Source organism: Puntigrus tetrazona, chromosome 19 (genome assembly GCF_018831695.1).
Source record: "Puntigrus tetrazona isolate hp1 chromosome 19, ASM1883169v1, whole genome shotgun sequence".
Classification (NCBI taxonomy): Eukaryota; Metazoa; Chordata; class Actinopteri; order Cypriniformes; family Cyprinidae; genus Puntigrus; species Puntigrus tetrazona.
In genome coordinates, this window is record NC_056717.1 from 14,846,721 (window position 1) to 14,867,971 (window position 21,251).

A 21,251-nucleotide genomic window follows, 5' to 3' on the forward strand; every position below is an offset into this window, starting at 1 on the left:
AATCATTTTGTCATATACTTTTTACATTTAAAAAAATATTGAATTTCATTGACATTTCATTAGTAAATGCTATCATGCTCATAGACCTAATTACATTCAAATAATTTATCGTACTGAGTTTATTGTCTGGTATTCATGTTCATTTTCTTAACCACAATGCACCATGTTTCGAAAAATGCCTGAAATATGGCTCTTCACGCTGTAATGCGCTGCCATCCATGATGCATTGCTTGCTCACTAATGTTTTCATGTGTTTGAATCTGTTGGGTGTTTGCGGATGGGATAAGAGTGTGTGTTCATGGCAATACTGATATAAATGAACAGAAGGCTGCGTACTGAAGTGTGTTGTTAATTTCTCTGCTAGGCTAACGCAGAGGGGATTCACTGAGCCATGCAGAGAGAAGGACTACCAAGAGAGGAGAAATTGCACTGCATCACTTCCAGCGGACGACAGCGGAGCACACACGTACTTCTGTCGCGTGGGCTTACCGTCCTCTGAACAGACAAGCCAAACGGAGAAAAAGAACGCATTCGTGTCACTGGTTGTCGCTGATGGACAAGTGGACACTGGTGCTATGCTGGAGCTTCGGCCCCTGCTGTCCATCCCGTCTCCCCCCTGCTGAAGCTCCCGGGACAGCCCTGGAGCACAGAGGGTGAGAGAGACGGCCTCATGCAGGCACGCAAGAAGTACGTGCTTCTGGGCCTGTGCACGTGCTGCTGGCTGCTGCTCTATTACTGGGGTGGCTTGCAGGAACGGCTGCTGGGTCTCATCACCCACAGGAGGGGGGAGGTGGCCAGGCCCTGGCCCAACTGGTTGGATCGGGACCTGCTCCCGGGTTACGCCGACCAGGCCGAGCTACAAAATGCCGGGGGTCCGGGTGACTCGCCAAGGCAGCGGCGGCAGTCGTGGGCCGGAATCTACAAGGACAGTCGCTGCAGGATGGACACCTGCTTTGACTTCGCCCGATGCCAAGGGCAGAGCGGCTTTCGGGTCTACATTTATCCGCCGGAGAAGGGCGAGCGGGTGTCCGAGAGTTACCGCAAGATCCTCACCTCCGTCGCAGAGTCGCGGTATTTCACGTCGGACCCTCGAGAAGCATGTTTGTTCGTGCTGGGCATCGACACGCTGGACAGGGACCAGCTTTCGACGCAGTTCGTGCCCAACATGGACGAGCGAATTCGAGGTTACCCGCTCTGGAACGACGGGCGGAACCATGTCATCTTCAACCTTTATTCCGGAACCTGGCCCAACTACACCGAGGACTTGGGTTTTAACGTGGGCCAGGCTATCCTGGCCAAAGCAAGCCTGAATACGGAACACTTCCGACCGGGTTTTGACATTTCCATCCCTTTGTTCTCTAAAGAACACCCTCAGAAGGGTGGAGAGAGAGGCTGGTTAGTTCGCAACACCGTCCCGCCGAGACGGAAGTACTTGTTGATGTTTAAAGGTAAACGTTACTTGACGGGCATTGGCTCAGACACTCGCAACGCTTTGCATCACATCCACAATGGCAAGGACATTGTCTCCCTAACAACGTGCCGCCACGGCAAGGACTGGGAGAAGCACAAGGACGCTCGGTGTGACCATGACAACCAGGAGTATGAGAGGTAAGTCATGTAAATGAGCCAACAGGGAGTTTCTGTACTTAATAACATCAGGTTTTAGGAGAAATTATGGCCGTTATGAGATCAGTTTCGGTTTCAGTGACTCAATGGAGTTTGTCAGTTACACCCTGGGCTATGAACTCGGGTTCCTCTGTGTTAAATACAAGAAGCAGCTATCGGTTACCGCAGGGTGTGGGTTACTTATGTAATACGCGGCAAAGTGTCAAGAGTGAATAACGCTGAAAATGTATCAAGTGTTCTCTTGAGGATGACATATACGGGGTATTGTACGTCATTAATGTGTTTAAAGACATTTTAACTTGCTGATGTTAGTATAACTAGTCGTTATCAACGTTGCGTATTCAAGAAACATGAGCAGAATCAACTGCGACGAGATCCTTCGCTAAGACCCGCCTCCCTGGGTTTACTTAACATCAAATTTGAATGAATTGAAGATTCCCATGATTGTCAGTTAAATGTACTCTTAATGTGTTATTTTTACATAAACTAGAAGCATTTTTGAAGTATTATTTTAAGTTATGCACATATTATGCATGGCAACTTTGTTCTGTCATATTTTTATTATTATTTATTTATGTATTTTTACATTTACATTACATTTTTTTACACATCCAGTTCATTTCATAGACGTACATTAAAAAGAACAAAAAATAAGGCAGGGTTAGTAAGTGGATTTTAAGACAGGGCTTGGCTAAGATTAATTTACACAATTTTTCTTACAATTTACACTGAAATTTATTCTGCTCACATTTGTTCAGTGAGGCCCATTGTGTATATAAGAATGGAGGATAATTTTATATTATGAAGTATATGATGGTGAATAGTACATTCCACTATCTAGTCACAGCTGTTCTGCGAATCGAACCATAAAGCTTTAAGCATTTTTTTGTGCTTTTTCTAAATTGTTTTGTAACACATGCATGAGCCAGTGGAATTAAACAGATTTGGGTGGAGGGATACTGTAGAAGACATATGGGAAATGAAGGGAGGAGAACTAATACAGGACCACAAAACTACCACAGAGAATGTGTATCAAATCCACCGTGGGCCTTAAAGGAGCAGACGCAGCCAAGAAGAAACCGAAGAAATGGTCTCGAACAGTTGAACAGTGCTTCGGGCTTGTTTGCTTTTGGTTTGCGGTGGGGACAGAGCTCCACTCAGCAATGGATGAATGTGTTCATTTATTCCTCAAGATAGGTTGGGGGGCTCTCCCACGCAGGAACAAACTTAGCCATACTTGTTAGCAGTACAGGTGTTAGGTGGTCCGGGATACATGTGAGGAAGAAAAACATTTATGAAATCCTTTATTTCTACTGAAATGAACATGGCGGCTTGCGTCGTGGAGGTCTAAGATGGAAAATGTGTATTTTACACTGGCAGAGGTGATTGTGACTGCTAAGGAGTTGGTGGTGTGACCCAAATATTATATGGAGGTTTGAAAGTACAGTATATATTACGATAATGGTCAATCTGGCAAGAAAAGTCATCCCAAAATTATATTCATATATTGCATAAGATAGCATTGTGTCTGGCATTGGTAAAGAAACAGCTTTAAAGGGATAGTTCACCCAAAAATTTGAATCTGTCATTAATTACACACTCTCATGTTGTTTCATACCTAAATACATTTGTTCAACTTCGATACACAAATTAAGACTAATTAAGACAGCAACCAAACTAAAGACATTGTTCGAATAGTCCATATGAAATCAGTGGTTATCCCTTTTAACATTGTTATATTCATGAAATAACTAATATATAATAAATAGGACCGCATGAGCCATGTTTAAACTGAAGTAATAATATGCTGAAATAAGCAGAGTTCCACACTTGAGATCAGTTGAATTCTATATTAGTGTGGTAAACTGTGTAACTGTGTTTCTAATTTGTCGTTAGAGTTTAGAGTTGGTTATATTTATTTTAAACAGTAAAACAAATTGTTAGCTATTTTAATGTATTCAATGTGTTCAGTGTCACATGATCCCGCAGAAATCATTCTAATATGCTGATTTGCTGCTTAAGAAACGTCCGATAATATTATTATTACTAATGTTGAAAAAGCTGTGCTGCTGATTTTTGTAAAAACCACAATGCATTTTTTCAATTCAGTATTTTCCGATGAATAGAAAGGTAACAGTATTAATTTGAAATAGAAATCGTTTTTGACCAAGTCACTGCATTCTTCACAAATCTCTTTCAAAACTAAAAAATCTTAGCAACCTCAAACTTTTAAACACTAGTGTATACTGTATAATTATATGCAGCCTATATATAAACAATATAGTTAACGGTTGAGAAATTTCTGCTGCTCATACCGCCCAGCCCTCTGTGGCGTTTTCTGAGGGCGTCAGACCGAGAATATCATAAACTTGAGGGAAAATGTGAAGACGAGCGGCGACACAGCGGATTGGGTCTCTCTCGTATTTCACTGCTCTGGTTCCGCAAGGAAGCTAAGATGCCAAACTCAGAAATAGAACTTAGGAGGTTCTCTCAGGTTAATGATCACCAGCATCTGCTACCTCCACAGATTAACCTGAAGGCACACCGAGCACCCTACTGAACTCCACTGCCCAGGGTGGAGAGATAGAGGTGCTTCAGGAATGAGAGAGAGGAACTTGCTGCGACCAAATGGCCTACATTCATTCACTTTTCAGGGCCCTTAAATAAAGGGGGGTGGGAAGTTGAGGGGGGGGACTTGCATTGTACTGGGAATGTAAATGAGAAGGAGTGAGAGAGCTTGTGGGAAGAAAAATAGGGCAAGCTGTTTCGGGACAGTTTTGGGACACACACACACAGACGGAGGATTATACTGCAATACTGATTATACTCTCTTCAGTACCACCGTAGACTTCTGGGAAAGCATTAGAATGCGGTTGGATGTGTGTGTGTGTGTGTGTGTGTGCGTGTGTGTGTGAGTCTAAGAGTGTAATAGTAAAATGCGGTACCTTTCTTGACAGCTAACAAGGTCTCCATGACTACACTCCTACCATGTGCAAGACATTCGTACAGAAGAGGTCATTATTCTCGATTCTCAAGGAGAAAAGAAGAATAATGCGCTGCCTTTTTACATCTGCCATTGAAAATAAAACACAGCTACAGCAAAACACACTCTCCGGGCGTAAAATTACTATTTTTAGTTAATGCAAATGATCACAACCGCACTTAATGAACTTAATAAGGACCTTAACGACAGGCCTCTCATTCGTTCCGTGACCTTGTGTGTGTGCACAATCGTTGGCAGGATGCAATAAGAAACGCTACACCCCACTGTAATTAGGGGGATGTGAAATTGTACCCCTAGAGAGTGTGGTTTGTGTGGCTCGTGCACAAGCCAGCATAAACTAGGTTTATTTAGAACAAATAAAGAGAGAGGGAGAGGGCCGTCCATCTTTCTCTCTTGTCTTTTGTGCGCACACTTGTTTTTTTTTCCAAGATCTCTCATTTTCTCTCACCGGGCTTCTACCCTTCACCCCCTCCCCTCCTTACCTCACCACTCACCAATCCCTTGACCCTCTTTCCCCATCTATCCAGGCCAAGTGTTTTACATACACACACACATGCATTTGCTTATTGGCGCACACACTGAGGCATGCTAATTTGCTTTTCATGCATGGACACTTTTTTTTCTGTCCAGAATGCACCTCTGACACAGACATGCACACTTATCAGTGCGTGAAACATGTTCATTTTTGTCTTCATGACCAGGATAAAATCATATAAGGTAAAGGCCATGACCTACATTTCCCAAGATTCAGTGTAGGCTAATCCTAGAACCTGATAAAACTTATTTCTTACATCAGGCCAACTTAACTGTGTGTATGTATATATGTATGTATATATATCTATCTAATTATCTACGCTAGTTATGTATATAAATACAACCACATGAATGTATATATTTAAGAAAATTTATATTTAAGAAATATACTTAGAAATATGTTAAATATAAGAATTTTACTATATAAATGTATGTGTGTGTGTGTATATATTTTTAAAATACATGCATGTGTTTGTATTTATTCATACAAATATATAAATATACACAGAACACATACATATGTTACATAAACAAACACTTTCAAATTCGTTCCATGTACTGATCTACCGGATCCGCTCTATTCAATATCGCCTACGCATTTTGTTATCTCACAGATTGTACCGCGGACCATTTGGAGCATAGTTGTTGGTAGATACCGTATTGTGTTGTGCGGTGTTAAACTAGGACATTGAGGGCTGTCAAACAGGAATCAAATTCTGCACCCGGTAGGCAGCTGTAGACATGCACATATCAACAATCGAACTGTCAAACTGACTCCGTCGATGTTCCTGGTGTGCAGCGAAGTTCTTCAAAGTGCAAGACATCCTGCCACATGTATTATATATAAGTTTAAAATCTGGCGAAATGCAGAGTTTACAAGCGGTCAAGATGTCACGTTTAAGTGCATGCCAGACAACGCACTCGTTCATCACACCACAGACGAATGCTGATTCCCCGAAGACCCATTACCAGCACGAGACATATCAGTAACGTACATGAAAATGTGTATTGTGTATATATTAGGTTTACAGCATTTTAAGGGGTAAAATAGAGTGTTATTTATAGCCTTCTGAAAACAAATCATTCAGTCAATCAGATTGGGTTCGGGAAGCGGGAAGTTCTTTTTCTCAAGGGCAAATGCACTCCATGTTAAATGGTGTGTGTGAATAGTAGCTCATAATTTTGGGCTCTAATCGGTGCTTTATCTCGCTTTGCAGAGGTGGATTTTGAGAGAATCCATCCGTATCACGTCTGTTATTATCTGTCTCCGCTGAAGCTGAATGCTTTTGAGGAAGCGTGGCTCTAAAAGTCCAGGAGACTGATGTGATGTAAAGAAGCATCCCGTACCCTCTTACCCTGTTTCTTCGCTTCCTATTATTTAAGGCAGGAAATGCCCGGGTTTCCTGTGGTTTACCTCTGATTGTACAAATAAACACACGACACGTTTCTACAATCACTCTGAACATAATCAGACTAGTTTCTGGAGTCCGTATTATGTAGTCCCTAGTGGAATCCATTGATTTTTTTCAGGGACATGGCGAGACATTGTGAAGACATTAGATTACTTTAGAAAAACAATGATCCTTTTTGCTTACCATAAAAATGCGTGTGACCTTAAAAAGCTTTTATTGACATATAAATTAGTGCTGTCAAATGATTAATGGCATCCAAATTTTACATTTTTAATTTACATAACATATGTGTCTGCACTGTTTATTTATTATTTAAATATTAAAACACACACAGTATATAATATATTATATCTTGAAAGTATTTACATGTAAATACATTTATATATTTATTTATTTTTACATTTATATATATTAATAATAATTTGTTTGTATTTAAATATACACATAATAAATATGCAAAGCATACACAAATATATTATTTATTTTGAATGCAATATACATATACAGGGGTCTGAAAAAGTATGGCCCCCCCTTTTTTTTTTTTTTTTTTTAAGTAAACACAACATGTGATTGTTAAATGTAGGTTTTTATTATGAAGTGAAAACAAACACTTCAAGCATTTCAGAAAAAGAACACATCACACCAACAATAAAATATGGTTGTGGTAGTGTGATGGTTTGGGGCTGTTTTACTGCTTCAGGACCTGGAAGACTTGCTGTGATAAATGGAACCATGATTTCTGCATTCTACCAAAAAATCTGTTCATGACCTCAAGCTGAAGTGAACTCAACTTGGGTTCTGCAGCAGGACAATGATCCAAAACACAACAGCAAGTCCACTTCTGAATGGCTAAAGAGAAACAAAATGAAGACTTTGGAGTCTGACCTGAATCCAATTGAGATGATGTGGTATGACCTTAAGAAGGCGGTTCATGCGCGAAAACCCTCCAATGTGGCTGAATTACAATTCCGCATGAGTGGGCCAAAATTCCTGCACAGCACTGTAACAGACTCATTGCAAGTTATCACAAGTTCTTGATGGTGGCCCAACCAGTTATTAGGTTTAGGAGGCAAGCGCTTTTTCCACACAGAGCCGTGTGGGTCTGGATATTGTTTTTCCTTCGTAACCGCATGTTGTGTTTACTCGTGTTATCTTTGATTATATTTACAATTGTTTGGTGATCTGACACATTAAAGTGTGACAAACATGCAAAAAAAATATAAAAATCAGGAAGGGGGCCGACACTTTTTCACACCACTCTATATATATGTACAATCCCATATCCTAAAGTGTGAAGGATGAATTTGGCGTATGCTGCTTTAAAATACCATAATACAGTAAGTGGAAGCCTGTTTCCGGTACTGAAGAAAAAAAATGTAATTGTGACTTTTTATCTCTTGATATTTTTTTTCTTATAATTGCATGATGTAAATTCGCTTTTGTGAGCTATAAAGTCAGAACTGCGGGATATAAAGTTAGAATTGCAGGATATAAACTCGCACTTCTGAGAAATAAAGTCAAAATGACTCCATGAATTGCATGTTTCCATCTTGCAACTGCAAGTTTATATAATTTTTTTTTTTTCTCAGAATTGTGAAATATAAACTTACTCAAATTCTTACGGGAAACGATATTCCCGTTCTGACTTTATGCCTTGCAGTTGTGATTTTAAATCATGTAATTCTGAGAAAAGTCAGAAGTGCAAGATGTCAACTTGTGATTGTGAGAAAAAAAACGTCAGAACAAAAGACAATCGCCTATTTTTATTCAGTGGCTTTAAACGGGCTTCCATAATAACTGCCTGATATTTTATAAGGGAATGTCCAATATTATAAAGTACGTCAATTTGAATATTTAGTAATATTCATTGCAATTCCAATATAGACCTCTGCCTTTGATATTTTGACTATCGAGAAGAATATTTCTTAACAATTATTCATTTACAGCGAAACAGCTAAAGCTTTAGTAGCATCCTCATTAAGATAAACATGTTGCAGCAAGTGGAATGTTCGAATGTTCGCCTCGGAACAGAATCCTTGACCTTTTAACCACTCAGATAAATATCTGTTAAAAAAAGATTGTTTACATTCATTAATTTATGTGGAAACAGCGAAGTGAGCTCCGGGCTGACCTTTAGCTTGACTCCTCACTAAGCCTAGGCGCACTTGTTGTAGCAAAGAGCATATGAAGGATACGGACGCAGCTGGTCATCTGCAGAAGACCGAGCACACCTGAGCCCAAGCCGTCACTAAAGTTAGCCAAAACCCTGCTTTCTATATGCACTATAGCTTCTGGCTAGATAAACTGTCAGTGCACAGACAGGCTCAGAGTGTTAAACACAGGCACCGTGACGTGCCCTAGATAAGCCTGTCAGCCAGGCAAATGAGGAATGTATTCAGCTTTATGAATTAATCATTTGAGAATTCGTTGAACTTTTACTTGACAAAGGCCTCAGTGGCAGCGTTCCCTCTCCGCTCATGTCCCCCGCTGCGTCTCCGCTCACCTGTCGCGGTTAGATAGCGGCGCTATCACAACAGCTTAATGATTAAGTATCTCTGCGAGGTCTAGACGCCAAGTGTGCAGTGTATCCATGGAAACAGTGGTCTAAACCCATATATACCAGATTTAACTTTGCATTTTTGAATAATCCTGGGGAATGGACCGGATTACTTCGTTTTAAATACTGCATCGAATTTTCAACATCAGCCTACCTGTAAAACTCACTATGAGTAGAATTTCAGAATGTGTACGTATAACAAGCCGTAGGTGTTTCAGTAATAGTATTTATAATGAATTAAAATGATATAATGATGTACTATAATGGCGTTTAATAAACATTTTATTTCCACAAATATAAAGAACTGAAAAAGGAATTGAGATATTGAAAAATATGCATTAAAGGGAGCACAGCACTCTTATTACTGAAATTGAAAGTAATTTTTGAAATGAGTATACTTATCAATGTTCATAATTTATGATTATATTACCTTTCCGGTAACACTTCAGTACAGGTAACACTTGTTAACTATCAAGTACAACTTCCCTCTATAAATTATTAATTTTCTGTTTATTAATAGTGCGGTAGGTGTTAAGTTTAAGTATTGGGTAGGGATGTAGAGTAAGGCATTAATATGTGCTTTAATAACACAAATAAATGGCTAACATTCTAGTAATATGCAAGCTAATATGCAACTAGTAGGTGTCACCACATTTCCATACTATTATTTATATTTAGGTATTTACTATAATAAAATTACATTACAATAACATCTACATTATTATTATCGCTATTATTAGCAATTCTGTGATTCAATTCAATTTTTTTATACTTCAAAACGATTATAAGAAAGAATATTTAACACTGATATTTCTAAAAAATATATATTTTAAAATATCACTTGTTAACAATACAAAATTGTAAGCCAGGGTTTACATTTTAAAAGCGTCCCTTACTGATAAGTGATAAAAGCGCTAACATTTTGCATGCAGATTCCATTCAGGACTAGGCCTGTTGTTAGTGGTCCAGTTTTTTTTTTCTTCATTCGACATTTAAATTGTTTGGATGTGCAGTGAATATTACGTATGCATGACGTCCACTTTAAAACCATGTTTTCATTTGCTAATCTGGTTCACTTTAATTTACAGGCAGTCTTTAATGATTGGGTATTAGCCGTGGATGAATGCTGAAGTAACATTATGCGGCGTGTAGCTTGAACAAGCAGCGTCTTTGTGTTGTAACTCTCTGGTTCGCGGCCCGTTCCAAACCCATAATTCCCTCTCCCACTGCATGCTGTTGTTTGCCTAATTTCCATAAACGTTGATCCCCGGCAATCTCTATTGTCTCCCCCCTTGTTTTCTCATCTCATAAGCAAGCCCTCATTGTTCATTGGCTGCCAGCCCCTGCTCTCCCTGTAACTGACCGCGATCGGACATGCATCCTGTACATGTGGATGTTTTGATATTTTGGGACCACCGCTACACACCCTGTCTTTTCTCAGTGTGTCCCCGCATAGCCCAGTGAGCATGCTGTCCTCTCGGTCCCCAGCTGTCTCTATCCCATCATCCCCCTCCGGCTACATTGGCGGCGGTGCCCGGCACACGCCTAGAGCTGGGAATGCAGAAACCAGAGCCTCCCTCTCTCTCTTACATCCCTGCTCTCGTTCACCATCTCACATTCTCATTTTCTGGGTTGGATAACGGTTGACCTGTGCTCACAGGTTTCCACACCCCCACCAAAACCTAGCTGCGTATTGCTTACTTGGGAAGCCGCCTTGTAAAGCAGCATCCAAACTGAAATGGAAGCTCATAAGAGAGGATTAACATAGGAAACAGTGTTGCATAGCACATACAAAATGCTTTGGAGGGGAGAATTGATATCTATCTATCTATCTATCTATCTATCTATCTATCTGACCATCCATAGATTGTTTTTTTCTATCTTCGCAAAGCATTTCTGCAGAATGCATCCAGTACTACCCTCAGATTTGGCCAAAACAAGGTGTCAAGGAGTCAGCATAGTTAGGTTGCCTTAATTTTGGAACAGCCTTCTCCTAAGAAGTGCACCTGCGAGGCTTTAAAATGTAATACTTCTTGGAACAGATCAATCCTCTCTGCTTATGCAGAAGTTGAACGCTAGTTTGTTCTTTTTCGTAATTCTTCTTTCTTTCACCGTCTCAAAATATCTCTGATTACCTCAACCTGCATCACACTTCTGCATTTCCTGTCTCCTATTGTTTTAATATCTCTGACTGAGTCTCATCCTGCGCAAAAACCTCTCTCTCTTTCTCTCTCTGTCTCTTTTTTTCTCTCTCTCTCTCTCTCGGCAGTAATGCGATCAGGTGCAGTGAGTGAGTTGTCTCCACTCCAGTAACTGCATTAAGCACCTCTTTTCTGTAGCATCTGCCCCCATTGCCCGTATCACTGCTTGCGAGGCCAGGGTCACAAAGGCCAAAGCTGTTCCTGGAAAACACACACACACACACACATACACATACTCCATCACAGGTTTGTAATGGAGGCCTGGCACCCTCTCTTTCTCTCTACCATCAGTGCATGTGATCTATATTCATTTATCTCCACCACAGTGGCCCTGAGGACGCCAGTGAATCTATAGATCAGATAACCCCACGAGCCTCGCACATGGAGACACACTAACTGCTCCCTGTGCGGAAATCTGGGCACCAGCTGAAGTACAAGTGCCTGTGATTTACTCTTTCTGATTATTTGGCAATGTTTAGAGTACCGCTGCATGGAGAAAAACAAGAAACAAGTCAACTACTTCTGTTGACTGTCAACTTGGTGTCTTAAACTTCCATATTTGGTGATAATTTAATGCTAGAATTAATATTATTACAGAAATATACAAATTTGTAACTTCAATTATTGTAATATCAACATCAAATTTGGAAAATAATTCATTTGGACATACGACTCGATGTATATAATTTAAAATTGTGAATATAAATGGGAATATAAGAATAAGAATTTTAAGAATTTCCAGGGGTGCCAATAATTGTGTCCAATGTATATATATATACGATATATTATATATATTATATTTTCCCCATTTAAAATCCTTATTATCCACTGAAAGAGTTTTGTGATTTTTTTAAATGAAAAGGATATTATATATAAGTGATTTAAAAATGAAAAAAAAAAAAAACACTTTAATTTAACTTTAATTTAACACTTCTATTTAACTTTTTAATGTAGCTAGAAAAAAACAAAATATTAAATTCACACAATGCAGGATGTAGACTTTTGGAATTTGAAAAAAAAAAAAAATTGTAATCTTTATTATAGTCGACAGTTATTGACCAAACTGAAGACAAGCCCATTTTAGTCACACCTCCAAACAGCTCTCTAGTGTGCTGGGCAGCATTGAGCGGATTTCTTCCATACCAGTGAATTACTGTGCGCTAAGTCAACCTGAAACTTCCGCTCTAGCTCCTTATAATGAGGTGCCAAGCCCCCCTCTGAAATCTTCACTAGCGTAGCCAGTAACTACACATGTGGGTTTATTTACTGTTTACACCAACACATGCACCTTTGATAAGCATTCGTTTGAAGCTTCATATTTCTATATGATTTTTGCATTACGAGTGCTCGAACAGCCTTGCGTACAGTAGCCAGTGACCCTTGAAAAGACAGGTTCCCTTTACGCTTCAAATCAGCCTCACGCTATTCCAAACAAGCTCTCAGACTCATAAACAAGCCCTGCTGTGGGTCATTTTTCACAGAAGTGCTCGGCTGCTTTTTTTTTTTTTTTTTGCTCCCCTGCCTTCCTTCTTGGAATAATTGAAGGCTGTTGAAATGGAGTGTGCAACTCTTGGTTTATCCACGGACGTCAGCGCGCTAATGCACAAACTGATGCCCGCATCAGGCTGCTTTCAATTAATTGGACATTCTACTTAACAAGGCAGCCTGGCACACGGCGGCTGGAGTAGCACGGAAGAGCGTGAATGATGTGTGTAATGGTGCATCGCGCACACGCTCACGGAAAACACTGAGGAAGAGAGTCGCTACGCTAGAAGTGGTGATTGACAGTGCCAAGCTGTGAATGTCTGGCACCCTGCCAGTTGTTTCTCATTTATGGGCACACTCGCCCACCCACCCTCCGTTCACCGTGACTAGATTCACTTGCATCAGTATGGAAAGAAACTGAAGTTTCATTCACTCTAGAATGTTCTAACGGGGCTCTTTCATACAGTAATGCATTGATCCAGTGTGAGGTTGCTCAGTGCTCTCGTTTGAGCCTAATTGCTTTTAGAAGACCTATCGGAAGCCAAAGCGGCGTCAGTGCGAGACAAACCGTCTGTTGACTGAAAAGCTAAACTAAACAACTGTCCCTGCTCTTAAATATAGCAAGCTGCATTTTTTTCACATCTAACAGTCTAAGCTCCCTAAGGTGGAAACCCAGGGACACATTCTGGACCGTAAGGCTGGGTGGATTATTTTGAGATGTACATGCATGAATAGTTCAATGTCGTCCAGGGGAATGGGCCATCTGACGGCTGAATATATCAACCCTGAATTTTCCATTAGAATAGAACACAACTAGGCTTTTTCAACTGCCAGCGTGGGCAAAAACAAGAGCAGTGTTTACAGCCTGAATGATGGGTGACATTTACAAATGCTACATGCAAATAGACTCGCCGCTGACCTTCTTGTACTCTACTTTTGGACCGTTTGCCCAACGGCCGGCCGAACTCTTACTAATTGACTCCGGGACCGCCACGGCCATTCAATCACAAATCAAGTTTATTGATTGGCTGTCAGCCCTGGTGAGGACAAGCATGCTGATTTTCTCAAATAAGAGAAACACATTTGGGTGCTAAATATGATCAATTGTACATAATAATTGATAAGTAGTTGTTTGGACAAAAAAGAAAAAAAACTGTTAAGGGATAGTTCACCCAAAAAATTATAAATCTTTCATTAATTACTCACCTTCATGTCATTCCAAACAGCATTATATAGCGTCATTGTGGCAGTACTCTAAGGTACAAAAATGAAAAGATACAAATATGTACATATAAGTTACTAAAATGTACTGTTATTGGTAGTTAAGATACAAAGATGTACCTTTTTACTTTTGTACCTTAGCGTATTCCCCCAGTGAAAGAACTGTAACTTTTTTCAGACAGCAAAGTCTTCTGATGAATCTTCTTCAAATGTGAGATGCAACTACAACATTTAAGGCCCGAAACGGTAGTAAGGACATCCATGTGGTTCAACCATAAATTTTTACGAAGCTACATGAATGCCTTATGTGTGCAAAGAAAAAAAAAATTTACTTAATTGAACAATTAATTTCTTCCATTGATTTGAGGGAGACAGACTTTTTTTTATTTTTTGGGGGGTAAACCATCCCTTAAAAACATCAAAATGTCTGCTTTTATGTTTCACATGCAAAAGTAAAGTAAGTAATAAATGTCTTAAAAATGAGGGTCATTAAATAATGACAAAATTATTATTTTTGGGTGAAATATCTCATGCCTCAATACAGCATTCATGCTGTGAAATGTTGAACTAGTTAAAAACGAACATACTCAATCGGTTAAAAATGTCTTGTAAAAACAGCATCATGATCATTAAGGACGGAGCCCGAGATTTCTGTACATCTCTCGTCAGGCAGCTACCGGGCTTAACGTTCCATTTACAGATAGTCAAGGAAAATTTGGCTCCCCTTGAACTGACCGGAGGGCTTGGATCAGTTATGGCAGGCGTTATGTCATGTTTCCCTTCATGGTGCTAAAACAGTTGTCTGAACTGTACCGCAGTATGCAACTTGTCGCTATGTGACATACGCTTATTATGAACTGTAAAACAGGATTATTTTGCACCCATATGGCACGCAGATGTTAAATAGATGCTAGCGTCTTTGTGAATATTATGCCATAATCATGATCACAAGTGAGAAGCTGATGCAAATTGACACCGCTTTGCCTCACTCCCTCTCCTCTCATTTCCCTCTGATTCACTTATTTCTCTGTCTTGTAGCTCATTTTCATCTTCTCCCTCTCTGTCTGTGTAGGGTTGTAAGTAAGCTGAGATAGCAACTCACTCATCTGCAACTTCAATTACATGTCAACAAACAGCCAGCTAACACTCGTGTGCCCCAGTGAGCTTTTAGTCACTCCCCCCCAGCTCGCTTAGGCACACACACACACACACACACACACATACACGCGTGCGCGCACACATTGATTTTTTTTCCCACCGTTACCACGCATTATTTATGAAGCCTTTTTAAAAATTAAATTTTAAACCAAATTTTTAACAAGGCCTCAAATAGGAGCTCAGAAATCCATAACTAACTTGAAAAAGATCTGCTTTGACTTTCTGCTGCTCGGTTTGAAGTGTGAAAAAAAGCGTTTTTGAAGTGTGTGGTTTTTCCAGCGTTAAAATAACTTTTCTAGTTTAATATTAAGAGACAATTAAAACTGAACATCAACTTCAGTAATCATTGTGATGGAGTCCATTCGCCAGATTCAGTTGTTTTTGTTTTGTTTCGTTTTTTTTTCTGAACTAATCATTAAAAAAGATTTTATAAGAGTCTCGCACCGTATCAGTTGTGCTTAATGTTTTTTTCTTTGTTTGTTTTTTCCACTGAAAAATGATCCGTTTAAAAATGATTCAAACTACACTGGTTTTTAGAGCATTATATTCAGACTGCAAATCCAGATAAAATATATAACTTCATTTTGCCCTGTGGTCGCAGACTCTGCAGTAAAAGGTCGATATTGGGATTTTAAAGTTTGATATCAAGATTGATTAACCATACAAAACTTTTTTTCAACCCTAACAAGCAGCTATGAAAAGAAGAGCATTTTAATTGAGCAAGCTTTTGTCGACACTGTGGTATTTGCGCAGGGGGAACGAATGTGGTTTGTTTGTTTGTTTATGCGTGCGTGTATGTGTGTTTTCTCGCCTCAACATACCCTGAACTGCACTGACTCAACACATTTGGTGTTGACACAGGCTGCGTCGTGATGTCATATTGACATATGTCTCCTTGTGTGGGTAGGAGTATCCTTATGGACAGAAAAACGCTGCCAGACTGCATGTCTCTGGAAAGAACAGCAATGAAAGAGACTTGATACGCGTGTTGCAGGTTGGCAATTTACAGCATGTTATATGTGATGCAGACTGTGCCAGGAGACACTTTCTGATAAGCAGACAGCATCTTAAGTGCTATAGAGGACTATAGCTAAAAGCTTATATGTATTGGAAAGGAATTAGAGTTTATTTCACTATGTATATATATATAGAGAGAGAGAGAGAAGAGAGCCTTATATTTACGATGTGATATCATCATTTTTGCATGAGTGAAAGACAAAGTGTGGCAAGCAGCCGAGGTGAGCATTGATCAACGTCACAAACAGCTAGTGATGGAGATTAACTGCAGCCATCACACCTTCTGTGTGTGTGTGTGTGTGTGTGTGTGTGTGTGTGACTCATACTGTGACAGCACTGTATCAGAGCTGGACAGATGTGATTTCTGTAACCATAGTGATAATGAGAAAGAAAAGGTCTGTGTTAATTGCTACTAGCGAGGCTCCTCTACCATCTGTCATGTTATACACAAACACGTACACTTTCACACTTGTACGTATTTGGCAGTCATGGTGTACTTTCCGAGTGATGTTTGGTTGTGAATTAAATGTATTTTGAATCCTATTTAACAAACAGAAGCTGCATCACTGTTAGCATATTGTTTATACTATTCATAATTAATACCACAGACTCACAAACATGACATTGCTCTGCTTTCAGAGATCCTCTTTCCTAAAATACAGAGGCGCCAGTGTATTTGCACCTATGTTTTAAAGATCCATTTATGCATTTTTGAAGGAAATGAATACTTTTATACAGAAAGAACATTAGATTGATCAAAAGTGACTTCGTGACGTAAACATTTCTGTTACAAATAAATGCATTCTATACATCAAAGAATCCGGAAAAATAAAATACATCATAGTTTATACAAAAAAAAAAAAACAAGCAGCACGGCTGTTTTCAGTATTGATCATGAGGTGAAATCAGCATATTAGAATAATTCTGAAGGATTATGTGAAATTGGAAACTAAAGTATGTGAATAAATTTGAATTGTAAAATTTATTTTAAATTCTAATAATATTTCACAATATTACTGTTTTTTTGCATTAAAATATTGTCCTGAAAAATAATTTTATATCAAATTTATGTAACACTTTACATAAGCCTTTATGTATAATACATTACTAACGGATATAATGCACTGTAATTATTCATAATGTGCCTTGTAATGCATTACATCTTCTTGTAAATAATTATAACCAAATTTAAAATGCATAGTGTAACAATGAAGGTTTATAATGGATTAACTTTGTTACTATTATTCATGACGTTGTACTGTGCATTATAAGGAGCATAATTAATGCATTAAAACAACTTTTATAATGCATAACATTGAAAGGCTTCAAGTAAAGCGTTCCCAAAATTTCTATTATGTGAAAAAACATTACATAACGGCTTTCAATGAAACAAAGTGATCCGTTCGTCTCGTGATTTCTGCAGTTTTTCACAGCATGAACCTTAAATACGAATAACGAAACAACAATAGCAATACATTAAGCAACGATGTTCAAGGAAACAGTGCACTTCAACCTCAAAGGGTGCTATTTAGTCCAGAGCCGGAGATGTTACAGAAACTGTACAGCACTCCGGGATGCACTGTGATCTCCATTACCTCTGAGAACTAGTCATCATCGGCCTCTCCCATGACCCCAGACTCTCTGCTGGACAGGAGGTGAGCAGGTTCAACCCTCTGGTTCTGGAGCTCCGAGAGGCTGGATAAACAATATCCTCCTGCTCCTCTCCATTAGAATCCAGCCAGAAGGTCAGACTCACTGTCTGCTTCATATATAACCAAAGGAATTCTTCACATTCTTACTGGTGGCTCTGTGTGTGTGCGTGTGTGTACAAACACGCAGCCAATATCTGTTGACGGATGGCAGTCACGAAGGTATGAGCTCACGCTGTTCTTTCTCCACGCTGATAAATGACGTCAAACGAGCGCACACGCACTTATCCTTGTCCCGACCTCTAATAGAGTTATTTATCTGTCCAATATGTTTATACAGGTGTCGCACACTCGATCTACCTCTCCGTGTGCTCAGGCAACACACACACACACACGTGCGCGGCAGCCCACCGGACAGCTGTGGCCGTGAGGAACAAATCAAAAGATTTCCACAAGCACGTCCCAAAAAGCCTACAGGAGCACAGATGTGTCACGCGACCAAAGAAATGAGCGTATCCTGCCGGGGTGAACTATAATAGTCATTTTCAGAGCTGCGGGGGTCAGCGTGATTACTCGAGCGACGACTCAATAGTCCGCTGAGAAATGAATGGGAGTCTTATTGAGGATAGCATACATATTTTATAGGCTTAATCGTATGCTAGCCAGTTAGCACTCTTTCGCAGGAACAGCGGCTTCGTCAATGGGAAAACTTCACATGGCTAATGTTTTCGGGTGAAACCGTAAGCGTAAAAGGTGTAGCTTCATGTGATGATTAAGGCACACAGGTTGGAGACGTGTCAGGACTATAAAACATAGCAGTAATGTGAATTACCTGTCAACCGTTTTTTTGTGATAGATTCTCCTACATGTTCATCTGTTCAAAACAGGATATTTAATCTCTCTGCAGCCCTATTTCTCTCTCTCTCTCTCTCTCTCTCTCTCTCCTTATCCCCCTCCTCTTCTTGTCAACCGTGACAGATGAAACGTATTTATCCTTCAACCACCCATCATCTCTTCCTCTCCCCGCATCTCCTTCCTTATGTCTCTCTGATTCTCAATTTATGCTTAAAATAAAATAATATTTTGAGCATAAACCGTAATTTGTTTTGTTTTTATATATAAAATATAAAATGTGTACCTTTTTGACCGTATATAAACATTTTATTTATGTAAAAATGCCATACGTTCTACAAATTCTGTTTAAGTTGTTTTTGGAAAAAGAATTAAAATTATCCAATTTTTTTTTTTTTTTATTTGATATTTTTCTTTATATTTATGTTTATGGGTCAAAGACAAAAAAAGGGTTTAAGCATAAAAAACGATAAGGGTTATACTGCTTTAAACTGGTGTTGCCAATTTTGTTTTTGTTTTCCTATATTAATAGATCTTAGTGCCTTAAACTCTGTAATGAAAGAATGCACACAGCATTATGTAGGACTTTGTCCCCACATGCCATGATGAGAGACGTCAAAGATCGTCATAATTCAAGAGAAAACACAAGCAGAATGAGATTGAAAAACAGGACATTCTACCTCCACCTGTCTATGGGAGTGGAGCTCTGATGTTAGCGCAGCTGCTAAAGTTCAAAACACTATTTGTTTAAGCTCAAAATCAGTTAATTGAGTATTTTAAGTGTTTGAAAGAATAAAAGCAGGATTAACTGGCATATTATCGGGGAATGAAGCGAATCCCGCACTGATGTAATGAGAGAAATGGTGTTTATTTTGCATTGCACGCTGCAAGGTTTTAAAGGGCGAGTGGTTTTTAATGGAGTGCATGGCTCAGGCGGCCCCAAAGCTGAGGGATGAAAGGAGCCGTTTGTCTAGCATTGTTATATGCTGTTCTTTTAATGGCGAAAGGACACACATACACAATATATGTACAATTACAATACACGTGTGCTCATAGACTCTCTCTGTACACACAGCGGACACACTCTCTCTACCCCACAACCATAAAAACACAAACACGGAGTAACATAAATCTCAAGCGCATATTCAGCCCCTCAGAAAACAGATTTAAGAATCAACATCAATATAGTTGTGAAAAAAGAGAAATATAGAAGAAGAGGGAGCTAGAGACAGATAGACGGTCATTGATGTGTAAATTTGCAATAAATAATTCAACAGAGAACCAGGAAGAACTGAGATGTTCTCAAACTCCTCTCTCTGTCTGTTTATTTTCTCCCAAATTTTCCACTTTTTCGTTCCTCTGTGTCTGTGAGTAACAGGCCTTTTGCCTCTGTCTTCATTTCACTTTCCTTTGCATCTATTATTTTTAGAGATTTGACAAACACTTTTATCTAATGAAACACGTTTTATAAAATACTCAGTATTTATAGGTATTTTGGTCTTGTTGGTGAGTAAAAAAAGTTTACTTAAAGTAAATGTACTTAAAAAGCAAAATCACATGACATATTAAGGCATTTTAAAATAAAAATACATGTTAATTTTATCTCTCTCTCTCTCTCTCTCTCTCTCTCTCTCTCTATATATATATATATATATATATATATATATATATATATATATATATATATATATATATATTTATATTTATATATATATAGATATATATATATTTTTTTTTCATTTGTTTTAAGAATAACCCATAAGTCTTTTTTTTATTTTATTGCTTTATTTTTGTACTGTAGGTATATTTCTACATTAAAACAACACTTTGCTTGCTTGCATGCTTTACCAATTACAAGAGGAATGTACAGAATCCATGCATGCATTGGCATCAAAGTACCTCTCTGTACCTTGCGATCTAAATATTGTAGCTTAATTATTCAGTTTGTTTGAGCTCATCATAATGTATGTACAGATATATAAACACACATCACGTGTGTTTGTCTGCTGCATATTTCACATGGAAAAAAGAGATTTAGCTCAGAAATATGTCACTATATTTTATTTTAATTATGGTATGTTTACATTCCATACTGTAGGCTCAAATTAAGAATTTGTGTGTGTGTGTGTGTGTGTGTGTGTGTGTGTGTGTAATAGGATCAGGTGGAAGAGGGTTGTATCAGTCCAGCTTAGAGAGCTTAAGATCTTCATTCAAATCCCATCGTAATTGAGAGAGTGAGAGAGAGAGAGAGAGAGAGAGAGAGAGAGAGAGAGAAGAAAGAGATGACCAATGTAAAGCTTAGCAGAGAGAAACACTGGACTTCATACTGAGACACATTTTGGGAAACATCAAGTCCAGATCCAGAACTGAGCCCTGCGGTTTCCTATAAGCAGGGCTGAAAACTTCATACAAACACATAATCATGTGCACATCAGGGAGGAGAACAGTGTTGCCAGGTCTGCTCTATTACCAATCATAACTAGGCCAAAGCTGCTGAATACCATGGCCAAAAAAACGTATAAACACAGATTCCCT

The 21,251-nt window shown here is 39.0% G+C and overlaps 1 protein-coding gene across 2 annotated transcripts in view; it reads left to right on the forward strand.

Moving 5' to 3' along the window:
- ext1c (exostoses (multiple) 1c) overlaps positions 1 to 21,251 on the forward strand; it is a 48,138-nt gene that overhangs the window by 8,094 nt on the left and 18,793 nt on the right. For both annotated transcript variants that reach the window (XM_043218189.1, XM_043218190.1), the window contains one exon: positions 365 to 1,608. In XM_043218189.1, coding sequence (XP_043074124.1) covers positions 671 to 1,608 — 938 coding nt within the window. In that variant the 5' untranslated portion in view covers positions 365 to 670. The remainder of the gene's footprint in view (positions 1 to 364; positions 1,609 to 21,251) is intronic.